Source organism: Labrus bergylta, chromosome 1 (assembly GCF_963930695.1).
Source record: "Labrus bergylta chromosome 1, fLabBer1.1, whole genome shotgun sequence".
Taxonomy (NCBI): Eukaryota; Metazoa; Chordata; class Actinopteri; order Labriformes; family Labridae; genus Labrus; species Labrus bergylta.
The window spans coordinates 3893371-3920630 of record NC_089195.1 but is presented as its reverse complement, the minus strand read 5'-3'; the positions used below and the strand labels follow the sequence as shown (position 1 = coordinate 3920630).

The 27260-nt window shown below is 39.2% G+C and overlaps 1 protein-coding gene across 4 annotated transcripts; it reads left to right on the top strand.

The window, feature by feature from the left end:
• The first annotated feature begins 531 nt into the window (after positions 1 to 531).
• Positions 532 to 27198, top strand: krt222 (keratin 222). 4 transcript variants are annotated; one of them, XM_065965120.1, is made up of 10 exons: positions 532 to 659; positions 3520 to 3723; positions 9396 to 9478; positions 10574 to 10727; positions 11991 to 12299; positions 15097 to 15222; positions 15798 to 16018; positions 20699 to 20919; positions 21052 to 21154; positions 24764 to 27198. In XM_065965120.1, exons 1-10 carry the CDS (start codon positions 654 to 656, stop codon positions 24975 to 24977), a joined length of 1641 nt encoding a protein of 546 aa, XP_065821192.1. In that variant the 5' UTR covers positions 532 to 653; the 3' UTR covers positions 24978 to 27198. The 4 variants fall into 4 exon arrangements, with proteins under 4 accessions (XP_065821192.1, XP_020507955.2, XP_020507956.2 ...); XM_020652299.3 differs by lacking the exon at positions 532 to 659 and adding an exon at positions 2887 to 3279; XM_020652300.3 differs by lacking the exon at positions 532 to 659 and adding an exon at positions 3305 to 3393.
• Positions 27199 to 27260: the final 62 nt, after the last annotated feature.

Below are 27260 nucleotides of genomic sequence, written 5' to 3'. Positions count from 1 at the left end.
TCTTCCAGGCGAAGTGTTTGATGGATAATTGTTAGATTATTGGATCAACGCTATTATATGTTTTGACAACAGTTGTTTTCTTTCTGTCTTTTTTTTAAGCATTTTTAGTGAAAGGCTCCTTGTGCAGAAAACGAGGCACCACGTGAGAAACGATCAAAGAGTGCCTATATGCGCCCACCCATGAGGAAACTGCGGCAGAGGAATGTAAAGTCAGGTAAGGTACATGAGGGAGCTCTTCACTGTTGAGCTTTAACCCTGTAATCTGAGGCTGGTTTGTTTTTTGTTTTCCTTCTCTTGTATGCAGTGTCCACCTCTGAAGCCTCCATCTCTGCTCCTGAAATCCGCCTGCTTTTTCCCATAGCCCTCAGTTACATGTTACCACAAGCCAAACACTCCTGTGGATGTCGTGCGACGTCGTATTCTTGGATCTATGTGGGAGCACATGACGTCTAAAAACAGGCTGAGTGACATTCCCAGTTTGTAGTCATAGCAGGAAATCATCCGTCCCAGACAGTCAGAACAGAACCGCCTGCAACGCCCTTACAGGTGTTTTATCTGTCCAGGTTTTTATCTAACGACATTATTAATCGTCGTCATCATCGTCAGCCCTCTCTCGCCAACAGGAGGCCACCTTCCTGAAAGGGTGTGGTGTAATGATGGTAAGTATCCTGACAGTCCTGTCTGGCCCTGTCTGGTTAGACAGCATGTTTTGTGCATGTGTGTTTAATTGTTAAATGTACTGTACATTAACCTTTCTCTGCTTTCCCACACTTTGCACACTATCCATTTTTCCTTCCTCCTTTCTCTTCTATCTATCTTTCGTTCTTTCTTTCTCTGAATGTACCGACGGATAGAAACCAAATCCCTGACAAACTGTCACATGACAAAGTCAGCTGGTTGCTTTTCCTCTGCTGTGTTGCAGAAAGAATGTAAAAAACTACAGAGACAATATTTGTACAGTGGTTGTAGCTGATACATCTGCAGGCTTAGTTGTCTGTTTTAATAATCCCCACATCCTGCCTTTTTTGTTTGCCAAATGGAAAAGGAATCGCATAACCAAGTTCTTGTGAATGTTCAAAAGTAGCTGCTTAGAGACAAATAAGAGACATAGGAACACCGAAGAGAATGACATTTTCTAAACTGTGAAACCCTATTTAAAGAGGTCATATTATGCCCTTTTTGGGGTTCATATATTTAAGCTAAAGTATGTTCACAATAGCTAAAGTTTTAAAAAAGTCTCTGTTTTCATGTACTGCCGCTCCATGCACCGGCTCACTTCTGACTCTCTCTCTAAGGCTCTGAAGTGCCCACGTTCAGAGTCCCCATGTTTGCCAAGTCTGATCTGATTGGTCGGCCTGTCGGCTCTGCCGTAATTGGTCAGTCGCTCAGCCACTCTGGCTCCGAGGGGAGTAAAAACATTAGCACCTTAGCACTACTGTGCTACCACAGGCTACAGCATATCGTGGGCGTGCTACAGAAGTTAACGGGCGTGCAACATGAGCTGCAGGGCTTGCTACAACGAGCCAATGGGCTTAGATCAGTGATCTCACACTGACAAGACATCACACTGACAGTTTTTCGAGGGGGGCTAGAACCGAGCGTTACATGCGGCTAATGCTACAGCTAACAGGAGGAGGTAGGAGAAGCCGCGTTTCCGCGGACTTTGAATTTTTTCACATAGATGTGCCTAAACATGCACAGGACACTTGGAAAACACACTAAAGAGCATATAAAACCAGAAAAAGCAGAATATGGGACCTTTAAAGAAGATCTAAATGTTAATGAATTTTTGACACTTAAAGGTACCGAACAATGTGTTTATCTTCATTCTTTTTAGTTTTTATTCACAACAATCTCAGAAGAGTGGAGAGAGAGAGAGTGGGGAGCCACAGGTCGGTCCTGAACCCTGGCTGCCCAAATGAAGGGCTTTGGCCTCTTTATATGGGGATTGCACATTAACCACTAGGCCATCATCCTCCGTATATTCAATCAGTTTAACAGCTCAATCAGCACGTGCAAGTGTTTTGTGATGCTGGGTTCATTTTAGGTTGACCTGACCTTTGTGCGGTTGTTTAAAAGCAAAGCACCAGATGATCTCTGAGGTAAGAGTGTGCTGAAATGGTTTAATGATGTTCAATATGTTGGACCATTCAGTTTTAATTTCTTCTCTGCTGAATTATATTATAAATAAAAAGTAATGGTTGACGTGTCAGGGGAAAATGGCGAAAAAATATTTTTGAAACTAATCCAGCGAGCTATGAATGGGATAGCGAAAATGGTAGTTACCGTAATAGCTATTTAGCTAGTCTAGCCAGCTAACATTAGCATAACCTTAGATGGGCTGCTATTAGCTTGCTGGTCACTTGATTTGGTAAATAGTAATGGTACATGACTTTGACTTTTCTCTGGGTTTTCTAATCTTCTCACCACACAAGTTAGAGGATAGCTTGTGGAAACAACATAATTATAATCTAGTGCACACAAGCTAATAGGCTATCATGTGTGTACATTTTTTTCTTTGACTTATTTAATGTTTGTCTACTGAACACAGGACTGCAGCTGCGGAACACATTGTATTTCTGGCATTATTAAAGCAGCAATATAATGGATATGAAACCTTTGGCCCAGACACACTCACATATTCTCTTTAACTAGCCAAGACTGTAATTGACCAAGAGGTATACTTTGTACAATGTGTGTATTACTTGAGAGCAGAATGTGCAAATGCACACAGATTTAACCTGATTATAGTACATGTATAGGTAACCTCTAATTATGGTGCTGTTTAAATACACACCGGTCCTATCACTGAACATTCCCTCCGCAGCATGTGTTGCTGTGTGTTTGAAAGCGCCTCAGTAATCCTGGATCAGAGAGTACAAAGGGCCCCAGAGTGCTGGTGATGTAAGCACAGTGTCCAGTGCTTACCCCATTGCTCTACACTTGTCCACATGCTGCCAGTGAGTGGGGCGTGAGTAAGTTGGGACAGAGCGGACCATCCCTGTCGCGACTGACCCTGAAGACCAAAGACTGACACACAAACAGGGTGATACTGGCAGGCCGATGGCAGCCTATCTGCTCTTTCTCATGAGCCAGCTGCTGATGACCTGGGACACAGTGGGAAGGAGAAAGTGTTGACCTGAAAGTTGAAGAATGTAGCTAAGCTGTGGGGAGTGGTGGATCAGCTCAGTGTGACCAGGCAATCAGACAGACGGACTTTTGCTGGCTTGTTACTACATTTACTGTGTGCCCTATCCGCTGAAGGCCACGTAGTCTCAGGTGAGTATCGCTGGGTAAACATTTACCTAGTAGACGCCTTTGGTAGCATGTGATCTCAAACGGGTGGCAGACTGTTAATTTTTATTTCTGTGTGCACATTCCGGATAAAAGATAGTAAGTCACTTACCCTCTGAATGTTTCACTATCATAGCTTCCACCAGCTGCGGTAGGTTGATTTGACTGTATGGAAATATCATCAGCTTGCTGTGTGAGTAAACATCTGGGTGTGGGCTCTCTCAGGTCTCCATGGACTTGCTGCAGGACTCCAGTCACACCATGTGGGGTCTGAATGCCCGTCTAAAGGGCTTCCTGGAGCAGGTGAACAGGCTGCAGGACACCAACCGGAGGCTTGAGGAACAAATAACCGACTGGGGTGTCAGAAATGACTCACGCTCTCGGGACTGGTCCCTGCAGGAGCAGACTGTCAAGGAGCTCCGTGCACAGGTCAGACTTTGCTTTTTAATGTTTTTAGCCATCAGATGATCATAACAAATCACTCCGACTACTTAACAATGCTGCAGAGATGTTTGTCGGAATAGGATGATTTTTGCAGACGGATAGGTCGGTAGATGTGCTGCTGTGTGGAATCCTCTCAGGCTTTATGATTATGCTCCATGACATCAGCTCAAGGCCATATTGGCTGGATGACAACAGGAGCAGGTGTGTATAATCAAACAGCATGACTGCAGTCAAAACAGAGACACAGGCGATTATGTCGATGACATGTGCATTCAACATCATGTGATAGTGAACAGCCTGAGCGTTCACATGAGCAGCAAGTTAAGTCAAGGCTTTTAATGCCACCTCTGTTTGAGGACAGCAAACATACTGATAGAAACCACCAACACTCTTTACTCTCAAATAGATATTCTTGGATGTTGATACAATGACCGACATGTCTGTGTTGGCTAAATATTGGTTGGAGGCTTTAAAAGTTGTGACATAGTGATCATTCTGGTGTTTTTATTCCATCTAGTTTTGACAGTCTGCAACTCCTTCTTGATATATTGATTGATTGATTTACTGCTTTTATTTTGGAGGCATGCACAAGAAGTGCATAAACCTTTTTTGGTTAATAAGTCACCAAATGTACAATTTCATGATGAAAAAAGGACATACAATTGTATTGCATTCATAATGTTGTGTTATTTCAAAGGCTTTATATGCGATTTTTTGATCCAGCAGATGTCGCCCTTGAGCACCAGCATGAAACCAAAACAACTCGCGCTGCATTGTTGTGTTAGCATGCTAATGCTAGCGATCTTTATTATGCTGGTATCTTCACACTGCATGTAAATTTACCTGAAATGAGCGTGATCTAGAAACACAGTTAAGCAGTGAGTACAGTATGTTATTCTTCTTTTCTCTAGTCCCTCAATTAAACAACTTTTATACACGAGGGGAGGAGTCAGCCAGCCGTCCGGGCGATGTAAACAAAGTGAAGATAGGACTCTGAAAACTCTGAAAACAGAGTTATTTTCAGAGGATATACTTGATTTCTATTACATTTAAGTGTGACCATTAAATGTACACCATACAAAGAGGATATTTGATTATAAAGTCAAAAGTACATCTCTTGTGTCCTCACAGATTGGACAAGAGGACAAAGATATTAGCTTTTTTTTTTTTTTTTTTTCAATTTCACTCGGCTCAAATGACAAAGTCATCTTGAGTGGCATTGAATCCTGCCAGACTTTGTCGTAACGTTGTGCTGTGCTCGCAGGGTTTCTTGGTTTTTGTTTAAGTAATGTATGACATATAGTTCCGATTTCAACTTATTCTTAATGAGACAATGTTTTTTTTTTAACATCTTTTATTATTTGACCAATATTTCTCTAGAAACCCTCTGTTATCCAACTGGATGTTTTAAAGTAATTTCTCATTTAGGTTAAAGGCTTTCTATGTGATTTTTCACACTTCAATATAATATAAATCAAGTGTATCCTCTGAGAATAACTCTGTGAGTCATGACTGTCTACAATGGGTGTAACACCCGAGTCCCACTGTCTGTGATGTTTTCAGAGTTTTCAGAGTCCTATCTTCACTTTGTTTACATCGCCATGACGGCTGGCTGACTCCTCCCCTCGTGTATAAAAGTTGTTTAATTGAGGGACTAGAGAAAAGAAGAATAACATACTGTACTCACTGATTAACTGTGTTTCTAGATCACGCTCATTTCAGGTAAATTTACATGCAGTGTGAAGATACGAGCATAATAAAGATCACTAGCATTAGCATGCTAACACAACAATGCAGCGTGAGTTGTTTTGGTTTCATGCTGGTGCTGCTAGATCAAAAAATCACATATAAAGAAACCGTTGTGTAAAAAATCAACACTGCGGGGAAACATTGTTTGGAGCTTTTTTTTAGTTGTCTTGTTTCAAAACTGGTACCAAAGTCCATGAGGTGAGACATAACTCCACATGTCAACAATGTGTTGCAGAGGATTAAAAACAGATATGTGTCATTCCACCTGGATCGGAGCCACAGACAACGCAGAGAGAATACCAGCTGTCACACACACACACACTCAAAGAATGCGTAACTCTTTATAACTTTGAAGGCTATTCCTCTCTGTAGCTCATTAACGCCACCCGGTGCTGTGAGCTCACATGACTCCACTTAATGGTTTTACAGCAGGCCTCTCTTTCTGCATGAGTAGGTTTCACAGACAGACATTCTAATGACTTGCTGTTTTGTCGTTGTTGTTGTTATCACATCACCTGGCTCTTCTCCAAAGTTTGGCTCATGTTCCCATGGCAACGACAGACAGAAGAGCAGTCTCTGCTAGCCTCTTTGTCAGCTGATCCGGGAAGTGCATTCATGTTAACATATAAGATTACTTTTAAGCACTGTTTTTTTTTTAAGATCTTTTCATTTCCCACACCGATGTTGGGATGAGTAAGACATTATTAAGAAGGAGATCTTTTCAGGGCACTGACTGACTCATCACAAAGGGCTCAGAGATGGGCAGGTGTACTGAAACATCCACACAATGAAGGTATTAAAATGTTTACGGTTTGAATGTTATGGAATATTCCAGGTGTTCTTTGGCTTCCTTTCAACATAGGTGGGTCTTATTCTGAAAGGGTTGCAAAGCTAAGAAAACAAAGTGAAAAAGGGTGTGTTTGTACTTTTTGTACTGTGATTTATCTAACCCAGTTAAACACAGGAATACATTTATCCAGACAGTTCTTTAGTTTAAACCAGCCTTTCCCAAACTTAAAACTGCCGCGGCCCACTTTGAAATACAAAAGTATGCCGGGGCCCGTTATAAAATAAAAAATATGACTACAGCTATAACTTTCAGTAAGGGTAAACTATTGTCACATGACAACATGATATTATGGCAAGATAGACACAAAAGTGTACTAAACATTATGTCCATGAATAGTCATGACACGCCTTACTAATCACTTAAAGGGTTCACTCATGGTAAATCATCATTATTGTGATATTTATTTTATTTTTAAAATTGGTGGAGGGCTTTTCACGGCCCACCTGCAGCACCCACACGGCCCACCAGGGGGCCGCGGCCCACACTTTGGGAAGCACTGGTCTAAACCATACACTTAACAGCCAAGAAAACCTTATGAATTGAACTCTAATGCTCCTTTTATACTTTAACTTTTAACAAGTCAAGTCGCCTCTCTTTGGAAACTATAGAACATAGAAAATGGCCATAACTTGTTCTCCCCTTATATGCTTTATTCAGGTACACGTGCTACATTATCATCAATCAATCAATTCTTATTTGTATAGCGTCAACTGTGTTATCTCGAGACACTTTACAAAAAGCAGGTAAAATACCTTACTTATTGTTATGTTACAAAAAGCAGGTAAAAGACCTTACTCATTGTTATGTTACAAAAAGCAGGTAAAAGACCTTACTCATTACTATGTTACAAAAAGCAGGTAAAAGACCTTACTCATTGTTATTTTACAAAAAGCAGGTAAAAGACCTTACTCATTACTATGTTACAAAAAGCAGGTAAAAGACCTTACTCATTGTTATGTTACAAAAAGCAGGTAAAAGACCTTACTCATTGTTATGTTACAAAAAGCAGGTAAAAGACCTTACTCATTACTATGTTACAAAAAGCAGGTAAAAGACCTTACTCATTGTTATGTTACAAAAAGCAGGTAAAAGACCTTACTCATTGTTATGTTACAAAAAGCAGGTAAAAGACCTTACTCATTACTATGTTACAAAAAGCAGGTATAAGACCTTACTCATTGTTATTTTACAAAAAGCAGGTAAAAGACCTTACTCATTACTATGTTACAAAAAGCAGGTAAAAGACCTTACTCATTGTTATGTTACAAAAAGCAGGTAAAAGACCTTACTCATTGTTATTTTACAAAAAGCAGGTAAAAGACCTTACTCATTACTATGTTACAAAAAGCAGGTAAAAGACCTTACTCATTGTTATGTTACAAAAAGCAGGTAAAAGACCTTACTCATTGTTATGTTACAAAAAGCAGGTAAAAGACCTTACTCATTACTATGTTACAAAAAGCAGGTAAAAGACCTTACTCATTGTTATGTTACAAAAAGCAGGTAAAAGACCTTACTCATTGTTATGTTACAAAAAGCAGGTAAAAGACCTTACTCATTACTATGTTACAAAAAGCAGGTATAAGACCTTACTCATTGTTATTTTACAAAAAGCAGGTAAAAGACCTTACTCATTACTATGTTACAAAAAGCAGGTAAAAGACCTTACTCATTGTTATGTTACAAAAAGCAGGTAAAAGACCTTACTCATTGTTATGTTACAAAAAGCAGGTAAAAGACCTTACTCATTACTATGTTACAAAAAGCAGGTATAAGACCTTACTCATTACTATGTTACAAAAAGCAGGTATAAGACCTTACTCATTGTTATTTTACAAAAAGCAGGTAAAAGACCTTACTCATTACTATGTTACAAAAAGCAGGTAAAAGACCTTACTCATTATGTTACAAAAAGCAGGTAAAAGACCTTACTCATTACTATGTTACAAAAAGCAGGTAAAAGACCTTACTCATTACTATGTTACAAAAAGCAGGTAAAAGACCTTACTCATTACTATGTTACAAAAAGCAGGTAAAAGACCTTACTCATTACTATGTTACAAAAAGCAGGTAAAAGACCTTACTCATTACTATGTTACAAAAAGCAGGTAAAAGACCTTACTCATTATGTTACAAAAAGCAGGTAAAAGACCTTACTCATTACTATGTTACAAAAAGCAGGTAAAAGACCTTACTTATTGTTATGTTACAAAAAGCAGGTAAAAGACCTTACTTATTGTTATGTTACAAAAAGCAGGTAAAAGACCTTACTTATTGTTATGTTACAAAAAGCAGGTAAAAGACCTTACTCATTGTTATGTTACAAAAAGCAGGTAAAAGACCTTACTCATTGTTATATTACAAAAAGCAGGTATAAGACCTTACTTATTGTTATCTTACAAAAAGCAGGTAAAAGACCTTACTTATTGTTATCTTACAAAAAGCAGGTAAAAGACCTTACTTATTGTTATCTTACAAAAAGCAGGTAAAAGACCTTACTTATTGTTATGTTACAAAAAGCAGGTAAAAGACCTTACTCATTGTTATGTTACAAAAAGCAGGTAAAAGACCTTACTCATTGTTATGTTACAAAGATCCGGCCTATCCATCATGAGCACTTTAGCAAAGCAGCAAAAGTTACAGTGGTAAGAAAAAACTGCCTTATTAAAAGACATTATGTCTGCTATCATTACACACACATTTTTGTTGAAAGGCAAATGTATTTTTGATTCTCATATTGAAACAATGTGAACTACTAGCGAGCCCCATGTGTGGAGGCTGTGGTCCTCCAGGCGGACTCCCAGGTTCCAGTCCAACCTGTGGCTCCTTTCCTGCAGGTCATTCCTCACTCTCTCTCTCTCTCTCTCTCTCTGATGTCTGACTCTATCCACCGTCCTATCTCTCCAATAAAGGCCCAAAAGTGTTTTAAGTCTTGTCTCAATCTTTACTACGTTACAATTTCATACACTAAAATGAACTTTTACAGCTGAGGAACTGCTTGTTTTGCACTTTCTTTGATTTTAATCACATGTTATATTGTATGTTTTTTTTTAATCAGGTTGGTAGACTGCTGATGGACAACGCCCAGCTGGCATTACAGTCTGACACCATGAAGTCCAGAGCTGCTGCTGTCCAGGCCAGGTCAGCTTTATTACATTTTCCTGAAAGATCTAGCACTCCTCTATCCACACAGTATGGAGTTTGTTATGTAGTTGATTAGGCATGTTAGCTTCCTGATAAACAAATCACAGGGTCTTAAACATTTTGTTTTCAGTATTTATTTTTTTAGGTTTTTTGTAATTTAAACGGTTACCCATGCAGAAGAAATGTAGAGTTATCATAACTGACGCATTACACATCACAAACAAATACTTCCTGTTTACATCCTTCTGGGATGCTTTTTCAAGTCGGGGCCGATTCCTCGCTCCTGTGAGCCAACCTGCATACAAATCCAGGCCGGGCTTTGTGCCGCGTCAGCACTTTCACTTATGTATTCATGCAGTGACACCACACTCTCTCTCACACATACACACACACACACACACACACAGACACACACACACACACATACACCACACACAAATACACACTCAGTCACCACCCGTTCACTTTCAGGCATTAACTCTTGAAGGACAGTGTCGGCACGCAGCAGCTTGAAATGAATACACCTGTTCTAGTTATACATCCACCTGATGTGTCTCCTGACTCCCTGAGTGTGTCTGTGACACTCTGGACTCTTTTTATGGCACACTTTAAAGATCCTGAGGACTTTTATGTCCTTTGTACGGAAAGTTAGTAAACATTCACCAGCTTTGGCATCCTATTTTGAATTTAGCTCTACCGGGTGTGGGCAACACTGACAAATAGACGCTTCAGGAAACAAATACTTTACTCGATTTTAATATGTTTTTTTTTCTCTCTGGCTCTTTGACCCCGTCTTTCTTATGGTTCCAATCCAATCCCAACTTTATTTTTTAAGTACTTTAAAACAACCACAGTTGACCAAAGTGCTGTACAGAAGAATAAATAAAATACGTAACAGCTCACATGAGATAAAAGAAAACTACATGTGAAATATAGAGTCAAGTTAAAAGACATAAAACATAAGTAAAATGAATATGCACGCAAAAAAGAAATAAAAGAAAGAAAGAAATAAGTCGACGTCTTACTGGGAAAAGAGATGGTTAAAAGATTAACAATGAATGAATGACCTTGACCGTTGATATTACATCACAGGTGTGAGATGGAAGAGACGAGCACCCTGCATTTGGAGCAGCAGGTGGCTCTGCTCAGAGAATCAAAGAGGAAGGCGGATCAGAGCAGCGTGACGCTGCAGGCGGACCTTCGACACTCCATGATGGAGCTGCAGGAGCTGCACCAGGAGTTTGAGGTCACTTTATGTACAGCACATGTCTGTCATGACTTCTTTTTGTCTGCTTGTTTTTACTGTGGCCTTATCCTCTTATCTGCCTGCTTTATTTATATATATTTTTTAGACTATTATGCTCTTATTTAAGACGAATTAGGGACTGATTAGTAGATTAGCATTAGAAAGTAGGGGAGGATTTGCTCGAGGGTCTTAGCTGAACCTGGGCCAGCCACTTTGAGGACTACAGCCTCTGTTCACCTAACTGCAAGGCCAATCATAGACCTGTAGACACTATCAGCACACGTCAAATAAGGTGATAAACAGATATTAAGAACTGGTATGAGGATGAATACTATTTATGAGAAGATTGAAACTCTTGGTGGTGGCTTGTTTTTGGCTTCCTACTTGATTAGTATGAAATATTTACACTTCATTTTCTTTTCTTTTGTATGAGAGGTTTCAAACTTTGTGTTGTAATGGTGTAACTTAGACTTAGTATAAAAGGTTGCCTTTAAGTATAGGCTACAGTATGTTATTCAAAAAGGGTAAGCTTGAAATCCAGACTACACCTTTCCCCTGGGTTTCAGCCCTCAAAGTATTCGATTGGAAAGTTGAATATAACGTCTATGTGCTTCTTTGTGGGAATAAAGTGTTAATTCTGATCAAAGAAATTGCTACAACTAAACACAACTTTAATGCTAAAAATGCTTTAAAACAAGAACATGTTAGCATCGTTCCATTTATTTCACCCTTACATTCAAATCCTGTCATGTTTTTGTGTTTGTGTCTGTGTGTGCATATTTCAATGTGTATTTTTATCCTTTATATAACATCTAATGATTCCTTGTCCCCTTTTCTGACCTCATCCACACCTCCTCTCTCCTTCCTGTCTTGCCTTCTTTGTTCTCTCATTCCTGCTGACTAATACCTCCCTCGTTCAAGTCCAGTGTCTTTCCCTGCATACAGACACAAACACACACACAGTCCCTCTCTGCACTCATATAGAACCTAATGACTGATCCTTACTTTCCCTTTTGCATATACGTCCCATCCAGCCCTATCCCAAGCACACACACACAAACAAAACACACTCACACGCATGCCCACAAAAACATAAACACATTGCTTGTGTACATGTTTGACAGTACGTGCGTTTATCTTGTTTTTCTCTCTCTTTTCGTCTTCCACTCTCATCTCACCCTCCCTCTGTCTTTTTTCACTCCATCTCTCTCCGTCCCCCTCCCACTCCGTCCCCATTTGCTCCCCTTGGTTGGCTGTTTGCAGGCAGCCCGGGCTCTACAGCTGCAGCGGGCCGGGTCCTGCGATGCTCTTTTAGAGACAGACACAGCAGCAGCAGCAGTAGCAGCAGCAGCAGGAGGAGGAGGGGAGAAGGAGGATGGCACAGGGATGGAGCTCACTCAGCTCCTCGACAGAATCAGAGCGCAGTGCGACCAGAGCAGACTCCCCAGCCTGGGAGAGAGACACCTCAACCTGGGCTCCGTTTCACATCCAGTCTCTGGCTCTGTTGGGCCTAGCAGCTCTGGAGCAGCAGCAGGAGCAGCATCCAGAACACACGGAGGAGCTCTCACTGAGGTACGCATCCACTCTCCACTTCTGTGTCTCTCATGACATCCTGGCTCCTGGCCAGCCAGACACACCCTCAAGACCAACTCCAGGCCGTCCCACAGGCGAGGCAGACTTATGTTTGTTCTTGGCTGGAGTTCAAACTAATGGCAGAGTGTTTGTTGATTGTGTTGAGAGGCTGTAGGCTTTGGACTCATCATGCCTCTCCCTTCTTTTAGGTTTGCGTGTGTTTTGTGTAAATTTCTTCTCATTTCACCTTTTTACTGTCACACACATATACAGCACCCTGATCAGTAACTTCTTTGAGTGCATCCTGATCTTCATTAAATATGTATGAGCCAAACTACAAAGCTAACCATTTGTATCTACAGTGCAGATTTGTATCCTTTATCTGGAGCTAGCAGCCCTTTTTTATTTTGAAGTTGAATATTTTCAGCCTACTGTAACTGTCTTGTTTTTTTTTTTTGTAATTATGAGGAAGAGCCAGTTTGAAGCGTTTTATTAGCCCTGTGTTCCTGTGCCACAGCACCATGACTGTGTTCTGACAGTGACAATAAAGTGCCTTCACCTGAAGGCTGCAAGCTACCACGATGCTAAAAGTGTGCACATTTTAAATAAACAATGCTTGTGTGTAGCTTTGCTTGTCAGGCTATGGTAAAAAGGTAACACAATGCAGCGGTCTTTAGCCTTGCCTGATGTTCATAATTAACAAAGCATGGTGTTTGTATTGACCATAATGTTTCTACATGTGACAGTACATTAGAGTGGTTTAGAGTTTTAAAGGGAAAACGTGTGCAAACACCAAACCTCTGATGCAGGCACCAAACTCAAATGTCATCTATCATCATTTTTCATTCTTCGCTGTAAGATGACATGTGCCCTGTGGAGATTTCTTTATGAACAAATAAGTTCTGTTAAACTTCCGATTGATTTCCTGTAGGTCTAAAAAATGTGTTAAATGAATTTCCTTCCTCGTGCAACTTCTGCAAGAGTTGTTAATTGTTAATTCTGCATTGTGTTTTCTTGCTTGTATATTCATCTTCCTGTGCTCTCATGTGTATTGATGTGTTTTCTTGCTGTGTATAACTAGTGTCAACCTTATGTGTGCCCATCATGCCCACTCATAAAAAACCAGCTTGATTGGGCTGAAAAAAAATCCTGTGGTAGCCTTTAAATTTCACAGTAAGAATCTTTATTTTATTAGCTTGTTATAGAAAAGCTGTAGCTAGATGTAGAGATCTGGGGATACCAGGTGCTGGTAATCAGACCAAAAAATACAACTTTATGTAAATATAGAGATACTTTACATATGATGCCTCTTTACAATTCTACTTCCTTAAATAAACGAAACACACATCTCTCTTTTTATTCCACTACATTTATTTGACTGCTCGAGTCATTAGTTACTTTGATCATCTAAGATTTTACATAGAAAACATGTTATCAACAAAATGTATCATGAATTGAATGCATAAAGCACCCATCAGAAAACGGAGAAGTTGAAATGAGTTTAAACTTGACGGCTACAAATCTGAAATTCTGAAATGCTGCGTGGTGAAACATCCACCGTCAGGAGACATTCTCTACAATAACTACTTTAAGATGTGATATTTCACTGCTCATTCTTCTGTACTCTTTGATACTGACAGTTTTTAATGAAAGAATATATTTGTTGAAATGTATTTTAAATATTTGCGCAACTACTTGAAGTACTTCTGGATGAAAGGTATACCAACTAAGTTTTCTATAAATATCTTTCAGAGAGATTTCAGATAAGGAAGCTTTTTGTTAGATGTTCTTCTCACATACATTTATGAAATACAAAGAGAACGGTATGTAGAATCATTGAAATAATACATTGAACAGACATTCAAATAGTTAACATGAGTCATTTTTTTGTTTAAATATGATCTAAATATTAACTATTATCTAATGTTTAAATATTATCATAACTTTTCTGAGACAGCTTCACCGCTTCCCCATTTTTCATCATCATCATCATCATCAACCTTTATTTAAGTTCTCGGAGAGATCTTTGAGGACGACCCTCATTTACAATGATGCAGAGAAAACATACATAAATGATAAACAATGATACATAAATGATAAACAATGATAGAGCAATAAGAACAATAATATATATACACTAAAATAATTTAAAAGCTTGAAATCTCTACAGTGATAAGTCAGTAATTAAAATCAAATAAAACAGTTACAGTCAGGTATTGGGTTGTTAAAAATAATATTTCTAAAGTGTCCATAAGGGATAAAAGTGCTCAAGTTCAGGTCCTGTTGTAAAATATTCCAGGAGTTTGCAGCACTAACACTAAAAGCAGTTTTGAAGGGGATGTGAGGGCGGAGGGTGAGAAATGTCTAACAGCTGTACAGTGTGTCAACACAGCTGGTAAAGCTTTGTGTACACACAGGCCTCTGGGTGCCTGCTCTGCTTTTGTGTTTGCTTTTTAAATGAAACACACATGATCAGCCGCTTTCTGACTGAGTGCCAATGGGAAAGATGTGTGGCTGAGTTTTACAGTCGGTATAGTTGTAGCTTTTAATGAAGCTTGTTGTTGTTTTTTAACAGTTTCCATTCTAATAAGCCACATGCCCTCAGCTACAGCACATTTATTTAGTCCAGACAAAGACTCTCCCCTCTGAGTTACACAAGGCTTCATATCTGTGTTGAAATCCATGATTGTGTGTGGGGTTTTTTGGCGTGTGTATTTCGTCATACTTTTGGGCAGTTTGGGTGATTTTGATGTTCAAATTCCAGTTTTAATGTCGTGATTTCTGTCGTCTCACTCAGGAGGAGGCAGCATGGGCGCAGGTGAACCTTGGCAGCGCTGCCCTGAGGGAAGCCCGGGCCGAGCTCGCCGAGGCCAGGAGGCAGTGGCACTCCCTGCAGGTGGAGATAGAAACCCTGCATGCCCTGGTGAGGAAACACTCATCGTTACAGATGAACTCAAAAACTGAAGATATACATGTTAGTAGCATACTGTAAAACAATTAGAAAGGTAGGGGCATTAGTTTTCTGCATATTTTATCCTATATATTGCAAATTGAATGTTTTTTTTTTTACATTTTTACCAATCAATTTTTAAATCTTCTTCACAGCACATGCCTTGTATTTAGTCATTGTCTCCCCTTGGTTCCTTGTCCATTAGAATTGAAAATAACTTCATAAGATTGTGATCTAAAATATGCTATACCATGATCTGGGTGAAGAATACATATTTGGCCAAGAATATTTGGCTGCTGGTTGTCCATTTATTCCAAACAAATGACACCTTCTAGGTAGTCCTTAATTGTCTAGCTATTGTGTTACCAGAGCAACAGAATGATGGCTTGTGAAGAACTTGACATTTGAATGGCAAATCAAATTAAAACATATACACATTTTTATTTTTATTTTCATTAAGGAAGTCAATAATGCTGGATAATACCAGACAAGGTGTCTCATATGAGAACTTTAAGGTTTGGGATCAGTATCCTTTTTTTCTTCTTCAGGAGAAAGGCCTGGAGAACTCCCTGCAGAACACCCAGCAGATGTACTCGAGCCAGCTGCAGGACCTTTCCCAGGTGATCACTGGGCTGGAGAGCGAGTTGGAGCAGGTGAGGAACGGATTGGCCACCCAGCGCCAGCGGCACAGCCAGCTCCTCAACACCAAAATGAGATTGGAGCAAGAGATTGCCACTTATCGTCGTCTGCTGGATCGCGAAGAGGGCAGGTAGGTTCAGGAGAATAGGAGTGGAATTTAAAGAATGGAGGAAGCAGGAAGTATTTGTTCAGTTGGGGTTCTATTGTGGTTCAACCCGTAACCAGGAAGGTCATTTTATTTTACCTGTCTGAATGATTACAGGAATATTGGCTCAACTTCAAACATATAACAAGACGGTTAGTAACTGTTACAGAATTATATGATTTATGCATCAGTTCTGCAAAATATTCATCTAAGAAAACACTTTTCACACACTTTTTACTGACATGAAGTGAAGAGAAAGTTCTTCCTTGCACTTAAAGATGAACAAAAGAAAACAAAGTGATTTCCTTTATGTAGCTGTCAAACAGTTTCACGTGTCATGTGTGGTCAAAGCCCACTGTTTTCTTTCTGGATTCAGTGGAATAAGTCAGTGTAGAAACTACAAATCCACAATAATTGCAAGTTGAGACACAAGTTGGGTACGGCATGACATCATAATTACATGGAACAGCAGTGACTGGCAATCCACCAGAAAGTTCCAGTAATTTTACATAAAAGCACAAACGATAATTCAAGTAAAGATGACGAAACATTATGGATTAATAGCCGAACCATCCGTCTTTGTATCAGACAAGATGATAGAAGCCAGACGGTTGGCCTGTCTGGTCTCCTCCCTTATTGCCTGCCAGAAACAAGCTGTTTTATTAGCGAATGCTCCTTTCTTTTGACATGGTCTTTAATTATCATTTGAAACATTGGCTACAACAAACATATGATTGTCAGTTTATAGTCTGAGGAAAGTACATTCATTTCATTTGACGACTCTCGCAGACGTTGCAGACAGACAGACAGATTGTAGTGCAGCCTTTGCCATTCCTCGTTTATTTGCCTGCAGATGCTTTACATTCATTATATGACATGATTGATTGACTGATGTCCTTGACGCGAGGAGAGGCGTGACGTGGCATCTGAAATTTGCATCATTTGTTTGGGAAGGGCCGTGACTCAGTAGCAAGCGGGTAGCTCAAAGGGCTGTGTGACAAAAAGAAAAGATGTGAGAGCCTTTTACAGTCTGAACAACTGAAGCATCTGCACACATCAAACCCTAAAGGTTACTGAGTTTGGTCTGCAGATTAAAAGAAAAGTAAAAGGAACACAAAATATACTGAAAGGTCTGTGCACAATACCTTTATGTTGTCTTTTAAATGTCCCGGTTCTTGTTTAGACTGTGCAGAAATAATCTGTTTGTATTTGTGATTCAAACTAATCAGCACCATAGGATAAGGTGACCATATTTTCAAACCTCCAAATTGGGACACTTTAATTTTGACCACAAACCCACATGTATCCACCTCCACTGGTCACACAAGGCGGTAGGCTAAGGTTCCCCCCTCAGCAGGCTGTTTATGGTTGTTGTCACCAGCGTTTGCCTCACTGAAGTAGGTTGCAACAATTAGGAGTCTGAGCCCACCGTTTGTGTTTGCTTGTTTTATTATGGCTTTGAATATCAGGATTTCCACAGTGGGCGAGTTAAAACGGACACTTGCAGTGTGCACTAAGCATAGCATATTAATTGCCCTGTACTTTTTGAAGTAAACTGTAACTCTCCTGGAGTTCTTTGGGAAATGCACCAGGTCCTGTTCATGTGATTCGCTCGGTTAGCTACGCAACCTTTGGAACAACATTGATTGACATACAGACAAATAAGTGTAGCAAGCATGGTGTGTTGTTTTGGTTGGTTATAACCTGGACAGGAAGTGTTCAAAACCAGGATATATGAGGGTTTTAGAGATATTTGAGGGGACTTATGACACAGAGCTTGAAAACGGGATGGTCCAAGTCAAATCGGAACCCCTATACCATGAGAGACTCATTTTGGCACTAACATTTCGGCAATGGATTTTGTAACAAGTTTTAGAGTCAACAACTACATTATCCGTTCTGTGAAACTTTACTCGTCCACAGAAAAATGTTTTAATGTTACTATGCCTTGTTCATCTTCTTATTTGGTGTGTTAGCATGCTATGTAACATCTAATAAGCATTTTTGCTTATTAGCATTATCCTTTTAGCTCCTTGGCATTTAAAATATGGTAGAACCTATGTATCTGAGACATAATCCAACAACCAGGCAACATGTTGACATGTAACTGCAGTAATTGGAAAGTGAACAGAAACAATAGGTGAAGAGGACAAAAATGATAGAATGATGTATTTGTCTTGTGTCTTAGTCGATTGCCTGCTAGTATCAAGCTGTTTTACAAGGACATACTCCATTGCTAATCCAGTGCTCCAGTGCTAATTAGCATTAATGCTACGATACTGCTCATATTAGTATCAATTATCATCCAAATATTCACTCATCTTGTACCTTGATGTTCTAACAATATCGTTCCTAAACCTTTAATGCAGATAAAGTGTTTAAATAAAATTGAATTCAGGATAACAGAAAAAAACACAAAGTAGGCCTACTGCTTAGGTTTAGAAAAAAACATTTGTTGTGTTGGTATTTGGTCATGAATCGAAGCAACGGTTGTGTTGACATTTTTTCCCCTGACAACTTAAAAGTCACAAGGTTAATGCAATTTATCCTAGACAGGACATGAATGTCCAAACCACATCCCATATCAACCCTTCCAATTTTATCCCATATTTCACTAAAACTTCAAGATCAGGCCATTAGAGGAATAACAGGGAATCATCAGAGTCTTTAGGGTCCATCCTTTGAGAACCTTTGTCTGTTTGTTGGTGAAATAAGAGTGCAGACTCTTCCAGTAAATCTGCTAGTGTTGCCGCGTTGTTTTCATTTTTTTTTGTAATCATCTCCTTGTTACCTGAGCGTCTTGTTGGCTGGTGGAGCAGCAACAGGACGCTCTTTTTTATCTAGCTTCCTTCTAACCACAAGTCATCGATAGCATAATTGCCTGAAAAGAATGTGACTGTCTTGGAGCATCCCTGACACACCCTTGGCAGCCCTGTTGGTTTCATCATAAGGTTAATGAGACATCCATCTCTGTTGGGTAATTCCACGGATGTGTGGCAGATATCACATGAGCCCAATCTTATGCGGTAGATTTGGTTGGTCCAGGCTACGCAGCAGTTAAAAGGAGTGTAGTTATACATAGAGCATGTAAGCCAGCGTAGAAGATGGATAATTTAGTCCCAAAAGCGAGGCCTCTATAGGTCCAATTTAGGTTTGTTTAATCAAGTTGTATACTTTAAGATGAAGGTTATAGACTTGGAGATGATACTAATTAAACGTTTAAATAACAGAACTTTTTTCAGAGAACTTTATCCAACAGGGGAGATCAGTATGGTGGCTGGAACTCATCTGACAGACCATCTCTATCAACAGTCCCATCCTACAAGCTCAAGATGGATGACGTTTTGGATTTGGGCTTGAGAATTTAGCTTAGTGTGTTACGTTAACATTTCACTATTATTTACAGGAAAGAACTCAAGCCTTACTATGAGCTACAGCAGCTCATGGAAACACTGATTGTTCCTCACCTTTACTTTTAGTGAAAAACTGTTTGAACGTTAAGAAATTTGCCGTCGCCATAAATTAAAATCGGCCGATAAAATGAATTTTCTAACTCATCTTGTTTTCAGTTGGTCTAAACTGCAGCGCAAAAAACAGTTTCCATTAGTGGTATGTTAGCCAAAAGGATGGTTGAAAGGCAACACTAGGGTTTCACATTCAGAGGCTGAGTCCATGCTCCATCAGGTCTGAGGTTTGACTCCAGCCCCCATCCCTTCTGAGTATATCAACCCCATTTTCTCTTCCGGATATTTGCCATAAAATGCCATCAAAACAATCTTGACTAGAGAACAAAGTGTCATGTCAAAGACAAAGTGAGACATTTTGTGCCTGTACAGTATGTCTATGTACTCTTAAGCCCTGCGTTCAATGAGAAAATCAAAGCCAGTCTCATATTCGTCGATTGAACGCAAAGCTGCAGCCAGCATGGGGTAAGCTCATATTAGCTTTCTGGCTAATAAGACTCTTCCTGTCAGGGTTTAGTCTCACATAATGATCTATCAGCTGTTGTCCCCTGTAATACACAGCAACTTATCAAGGCAATCGAAAAATGAAATTAATAAATATAAATAATTCTGCATCTGAAACTGGGTCAAAAGCAGCAGATAGCTTTGTAATCTTCTTAAATCAAACTGAACATTTCCACTGAAGGTGAAGTGAGACAAGGTGAATTGTTGACAATTTCTTATTCATTAACTTTTCTTTAAATACTGCTGCAGTCCACAGCTGTCTTTTACCATTTTGTTGTCATCCAGCTCTTTGGGGTCTTGTAAACTTTCTAACTTTTTGTGCCCCTGCTTTCTTATTCTGTTCTGTTTTCTATTCTAATTTGCTTGAAATCTCTATGCCGAATGATATTATTGGACATAGTCCTACAGAGTGTTTGTTCAGAACTCGAAGCATGGCACTGGTCTGCTATGTAAAAAAAAAAACAGAGTACAAATCCAAGCCAGGCATTGATTGAAAATATAAAATGTCAATTAGGGTGCTTTAGAGCTGCTGGTAGCCTCTTACTCTTGTCTTTGCGACTTAGACAGGTTAGCATATTCTCCTCCTTTATGTGTTTATGCTAAGCTAAGCTAACAGACTGCTGGCTATCGCTTCATCCTGGGCATGTATTTCTCTGAAAGTATAACTTTTGCTTTATCATTTTCAATTGGTTCCCAGGTACATGGGACATAATGTACGACCAATGAGTCTGCAGCCCTGGAGATCAGCTGTGGAGGACCAGAAGGAGAGCTGTCTGGAGAACGGCTTTAGTGACCCCGCTGTTACTCCGGACGAACCAAAGTCTGAGCCACTACCTGTAATACCATCACTTCTCCCAGCAGACAACGAGATGAAGAAAAGCATACTGCACAGACAGCAAAGCCTTGTGATACTCACAGGTAACACACACACACACACACACACACACACACACACACACACACACACACACACACACACACACACACACACAGGTACAATCTTACTACAGTTATATCTAATTATGACTTGTCAATAATGTGTTCTCACAGAGCCAGAGCAGGATAAAGACTTGCCAATCTCCACTGTGAAGACTCAGGAGATTCTTCAGGGCAACGTGGTGCGAGAGAGTGCAGAGGGTCACGGTACCATCGAGTGAGTATCGATCTTTTTGGCCCCCATTGATCTGTAGCCAGCTCCTTTGCCTCTGTACTGGAAAGCAGGCATTCTCTAGTAGCAAGCACTAATAGCATCACTTAGGAGCCAAATGTTCTTCATTACAAAGACAAATGCCTTTTCCATGAAGACACATAGCTTCATGCTAGCTTAATCGTCTGACGCCTTCACACCTCTGATGACTTTGACTAAGGGAGGATTTTATTGACTCATTACTCTTTAATGACACAACCAGCCATGTCTTCTCTCCGCCCTTGGCGACGTCTGGTCCAGCAGACAAGATGTAAAAACCATCAAAAGGTTTTGACGTTTTCAGGTTGAACAAGTTAGAGAAGGCGGAAAACATTTAGCTGACTGCTCAGGTTCCCATGATTAACTCAGCGTAGCGTTTCATGGGAGTTTCTTCCTTTAATGGCTTGTGTTTGATGTGGAGAGTCCCGCTGGGGGTGGAGTCTCCAGGGCGTGGCACCTGTTATTGTTGGAGACATGCTTCAGGTTTTGCCAACAATGCAAAACATACGCGTCATCAGGTGGCAGATGGTTTAACTTACTCTGTCACCAAATTGACTCTAAACAGGTATCAAAGGACAATTAGTTTTACCTAAGTCTGTCTTTTATCCATCCTTAATAATTGCTGTCACTGCCCTGAAGCCATATCCTGTTGAATAAAAATATAAATCGATTATCTGATTAAAGTGGGCACAAATTCTAGTTTTTAACATTATGTTGCATTATCAAGTCATCTATCTCTAAGAAATCTGATCTGGGACCTTACTGATCTTCTCCCTAAATGATCTTCTATAAGGGATTGAAACACTCAAACTTACTGGCCTTTTCAGGGCAAACTTGATAACATTAAACATGCTTGATGTGTGAGATTTAAAATTCTGGATCATTTAGTCAGTCGGTCCTGAACACAACCACAACATTCAATAGGAAAGAGCAGTAACAGGGAGATGCTGAAGGGGCTTTAATGTGGCAACATTAAACATGCTTGCCCTTAGGCTAACACTAGCATAGCATTCTTTGTTGAATAATATTAGAACTTACCGTTTAAATCTCATCTCCAGTTTTGCCAAACAATTGAGACTGGGGTTCCCTAAACCAATTTGTAATGCCGATTCTTTATGAATAATGATGTTTCAGGTCATTATTTGGTTTTACAAGGTTTTGGTGTTGCTATACTGTAGCAGAATAAAACATAGCAGTAAATATACAACAGTGCTGCTACTTTCAGGAAATATAAATACAATTTTATAAACAGCCCATCATCCAACATGTCAATGCACAAACCTTCTAAATCTTGCAGCCACATTTCTTTGTAAGTCTTCTAAACGACCTTATTATTAATATAGAAATGACCCTGCAACTACAGTGCTGGTGTCCTCTGCTTGAGCCAATAATAAGTCCACATTTGTATATCAGACAGGGATTTGTAACATTTTGAATTTCATTTGTTTTTTATGGCAATGATCCAGAGACCTCATTCTGAATACGCTTAGCTAAGACAAATTTTCAGTTAATTCAAGGTATGTATTCACTAGTCCTTATACCAGGTTGAATATAGGGTATAGAAACTGCACTCCTTTGCTGCCCCCTTGTGTTTCTTTGAAGCAAATGCGTATTATGAAATAATTTGTTGTAGTGGAATTGCCCATCCCTCATAGGATTACATGACATCTGTTGGAAACATCTGACAATAGATAGACTTCCAGCTGTTGATGTCAACAGTTCAAGAAAGGTCTCATTATCCCTGCATTCAATATTCATCCCAAATTCCTAAATAGTTGAGACATCGTGTAAAATGGTATGCCCAATTTAAATTTGATTCCGACAACATGTTTAAAGAAAGATGGGATATTGGCAACAAAAGACTGGAAAAGAGAAAAGCTTAAGAAATCCTGACCATTTTACAGTTGTAACGGTTAACTGGCAGTAGGTTAGTGACATCACTGGGTATGAAAAGAGCATACCAGAGAGGCTGAGTCTTTCTGAGAGAAGTTGGGGAGTTCACAAGTCAGCTAAAGACTTAACATATAATTGAAAAGATTCTAGAGAGTTAGTCATTGTCAGGATATCAGTAAAAGATTCAGAGAATCTGAAGAAACCTTTGCATGTAGGGAAAGAAATGATCATCAAGCCCCTGCGTTCAAAACAGACACGATTGACGACTCTGTCGTGGGCATGACTGCAGGGCCTCAGGAATACTTAAAAAACTGTATATTAACCAGATCCAGAAAGGCGGTCACCTTCTCTGGGGCAGGAGTCATTAAAAATTTACTCAGGCAAAGTGGAAAACTGTGCTGAGGTCTGACAAGTAAAAATGTAAAAGTCTGTTTGGGAATCCTCGACACCCCGTTCTCTGCTCTAACAAGGAGAGGGACCATCTGATATCAGCACACAGTTTAAAAGTCAGCATTTGTGATGGAATCAGGGTGCATTTGTGCACATGGCATGGGTAACCTGCACATTTGTGAATAATAATAATAATGATATAATAAAGTTTATTTATAAAGCACTTATCAAAACCAACGTCACAAAGTGTAGCAATCATCCAATTAACAGAGAAAAGAGAAACAACCAAGACAAAGATTGGGGACAACTTTCAGGTTACATAATTTACATATTAAGCAATACTACAGGTCTGTTGGGCAGTGGGCCCACCAGAGAATAAACCTACATAGAGGCAAACAGTAAAACAAATAAAACATCCTGGATGAAACAAGGATTATAAGAAAGCCTTACGATAAAAATGTGTTTTTAAAAGAAGATACTGGTGTACAGTAGCTAGTCTGAGATCCTCAGGCAGGTCATGAAAGCACCATTAACCAACCAATCAATCAATTAATCAATTACTCTTAATTTGTATAATACAATTTCATGACCAACATTATCTCAAGACACTTTACACAAAAAGATGTCTTCACTGTACTCTTTGTTATAGTGTTTATGCTGAACCATATATACTGTACATATTTATTGTACAACTTATTCGTCCAAATAGACAACTACCTTTTCAGGGATACCCTCCTTATTTCAGAAAGACATTTCCAAAACTGCCGTCTGGATGTATGACAGCAGCATGGCTCCATAGAGTTTAGGTGATACATGGCCTGCCTGCACTCTCGACTTGTCACCCATTTAAAATGTTTGGAGAATAATGAAGAGTAAATTTAGACAAAAGCCATCTTGAACTGTTGAACATCTAAATTAAGCAAAAAATGATCAAACATGACAGAAATACTGTAGGTCTGAGCAGTGCTAACAAAGTGTTGTTAAACAAAAAGTAATGCAACAGAGAGGTGACCCAAACTTTTTAGAAAAATGTTGTTGGCATCAGATTCAAAATGAGGATACCATTTTTCAATAACTTTGAATATCTCAGTTTAGACTTCTAATGAATTGGGGTTACATGTTTAAATAAAATCATACATGTTTGATTAATTAGCAGATAAAATACATTTACAACATGAAATAGCTGTTCATGAGGTTTTGTCTGTATATAGACTGATAACATATAATGTGTCAAGTATCATTTTATGATTTCTCCTTTTTTTTATCCCATGAATCTTACTCATTTACCACCAGGACGGAGAATATCGATAAGGTGATTAAGCAGTGGGAAGGCTCTTTCTTCAGAGGGAACCCCAAGCTGCGGAAGAAGTCTGTATCTCTGCGCTTCGACCTTCACATGGCCGCAGCAGACGAGGGGTGTGCCCAGACAAAACAGGACAGCCTCCCCGACGTGGAAGTGCGTCTCATCATGAAGCCATCTCGCAGCATCCCCTCTATCACACCGTAAACCCTGTCCCCGGGGTCGCACCAGACAAACTACCAGTGTGCAGCTCTTTCTGGTAACACTGGTGATGTTGGAGCTACACTGACAGCTGAGATATAACCATCCATCTATATTGATACACTTAATATGAATTCCCAATGACAGCATTCATTGAACTTTGCGTAACAAATGATGAATTGTGAGAATGAGAATGAGATTTTTATCCTTAAACCTTGGCAGGATGTTCGTCATCTAGCAAGCTTTAGCTGATCTAATGGGGCCATTTTCAGAGTGCCAAATAAACGCATCAAATATAACAACAAATGAATATGTTAACAGCCTCATCATCATTCTAGATACAGGAAGTGTCTCTCAATAATGTTTTTATTTGGAAAACAACATGCTTAACTACAGCAGTTCTTCAAAACATTGGGAACAAATACTAAAGAGACTGTACACATATTGATGGGCTCTTTGGGTTTAGAAATGGATGGGGGGGAGGGGTGGAATTTTTTCATCTCTTCAGTTTGCCTTTTGCTAATTTTGCTATAGGATAGCAGCTCACACCTACCCTATTATTCTATATCGCAATAGAAATCAGAACTATAGAAAAGAAAAGCATGAAATATAATCTTGAAATCAAAGAGTGGCAGGAATATAGTCAGTCCAAACAAACAGTCTTTCATTATTTTTCTACACTGAAAAAAAAAACAATTTAATTTCTATCTTGTGATTTTGTATCTATGAAGCTTTATTTATTTATTTTCATTATACCATGGTATACCACGATTCTGATTGGCTGCCAATGTGTTTTAACTCTTATAATCATCACCGACAAACTAAGTTACCTTAAAAATGTAAGCAAATTGATTTAAATAAATGCGCTGGCATTGTAACTGTAGTTGTATCATAAGCTGCAGCCAATAGTACATACGGCCAAAATTTGCTCAAAAAAATATATTTAGAGATATTTGGGATCAGAGACATGATTGGATAGCTAAATGTTGTGAAACATGTTGTCATATTATATTTACTGTTTTTGAATCATATACAAGGTTACTGGCTTTGAATCTCTTGCTAGCATTAACATTCGCTCTCGGGCTCATAGCTTAATGGTTTTATGAGCTAAACAATAATATCTTCACTTGCCAAATGGTATTTCAAATGTATTTTTGTTCACAGAAGTTAAGAACAATGTTCCTAGTTGCATTAGAACCTTGTGGAATTTTAACGACTCGTCAGGTATTTGTCCAACCCTCAGGCGTTTCCAGATTATCAGCGCTATGGCTTTAAAAAAAACTTTCCATGACCTTAATTTATAGTAAGTGACCAAGTTGAAATTGGTATGATGCCCTGGAGGTGCCTTTAATCTGGAATTAATGAGCTCCAAACTGTTCTGCCCTGCATGTCATCAGGTAATTACTGATAATGGGCACCTTGAGGGGATTAACCATTCGTTGATATATTCAAGTTAAAATTGAAGCACATCGCCTTGAATTATTTTAGAGCCATAAATGGAAAATTAATTGAAACCAAATAATAGTGTTGTATTACTGTATGTTTTTTTTTTTTTTTTTACCAGATTGTTGTAGATTTTCTCTTGGTCAACGGCCATCATAAACATTAATGTAGGCAGAGTGAACATATTTAAAAGTTTAAAGTTCTCAAAAGCTTGCACTGTAGACACGTACAGCACTTAGAAGAACATCAGCACTGAGAGATTTCCAAAAATGTGTGCACTTTGTCATTGCACTTCATCGTCTATACTGTAAAAAAAAAAATCATTTCAAACTGATACCGGCTCCGTTTCACAATTATCTTAAAAAAAGTGCTGCTCACTGTGATCTTTACAGCAGTGAGGTCCTTCACACTCACTGTGTGTGTCTCAGAGAATTTAAATTCCCTGTCTTAACCAGAGGAGGGCAGTATGTGTAAATAGTTAACATTGCAGTGTGGCGTCAATGCTCAACACATGCTATCTGTTACACCTTAGATAAGGAGTTTTTATGCTATTCAGTTTTGAGTTGGCACCAAAGATATTAAGCCTGACAAAAGGACCAATGTGCATTGCATTTGGGTGCCTCAGAATAAGTTGTATTTATATTTGAAGATATTATCTATGCAGTTCTGTGCTTGGTTTTTGCTTTGCTTCATGAAGCACACTCTTTTTTTTGGGAGCTCTGTAACTTAAGAATGAAGCATTATGCTTTTATCTTTATTTCAAATAAAGAAAGAAATATGTGCAGATTATTGTGTCTGTGTGTCTTTGAGGTGCTATAATACACAAAGCCTCTAACCATAGTGTCT

What these genes read in the sequence shown, in the direction of transcription:
- krt222 (XM_065965120.1), top strand. An exon ending in AGCTGCACCAGGAGTTTGAG is followed by an intron (nt 10,728 to 11,990) that starts GTCACTTTATGT and finishes GGCTGTTTGCAG; the next exon opens with GCAGCCCGGGCTCTACAGCT. An exon ending in ACGGAGGAGCTCTCACTGAG is followed by an intron (nt 12,300 to 15,096) that starts GTACGCATCCAC and finishes CGTCTCACTCAG; the next exon opens with GAGGAGGCAGCATGGGCGCA.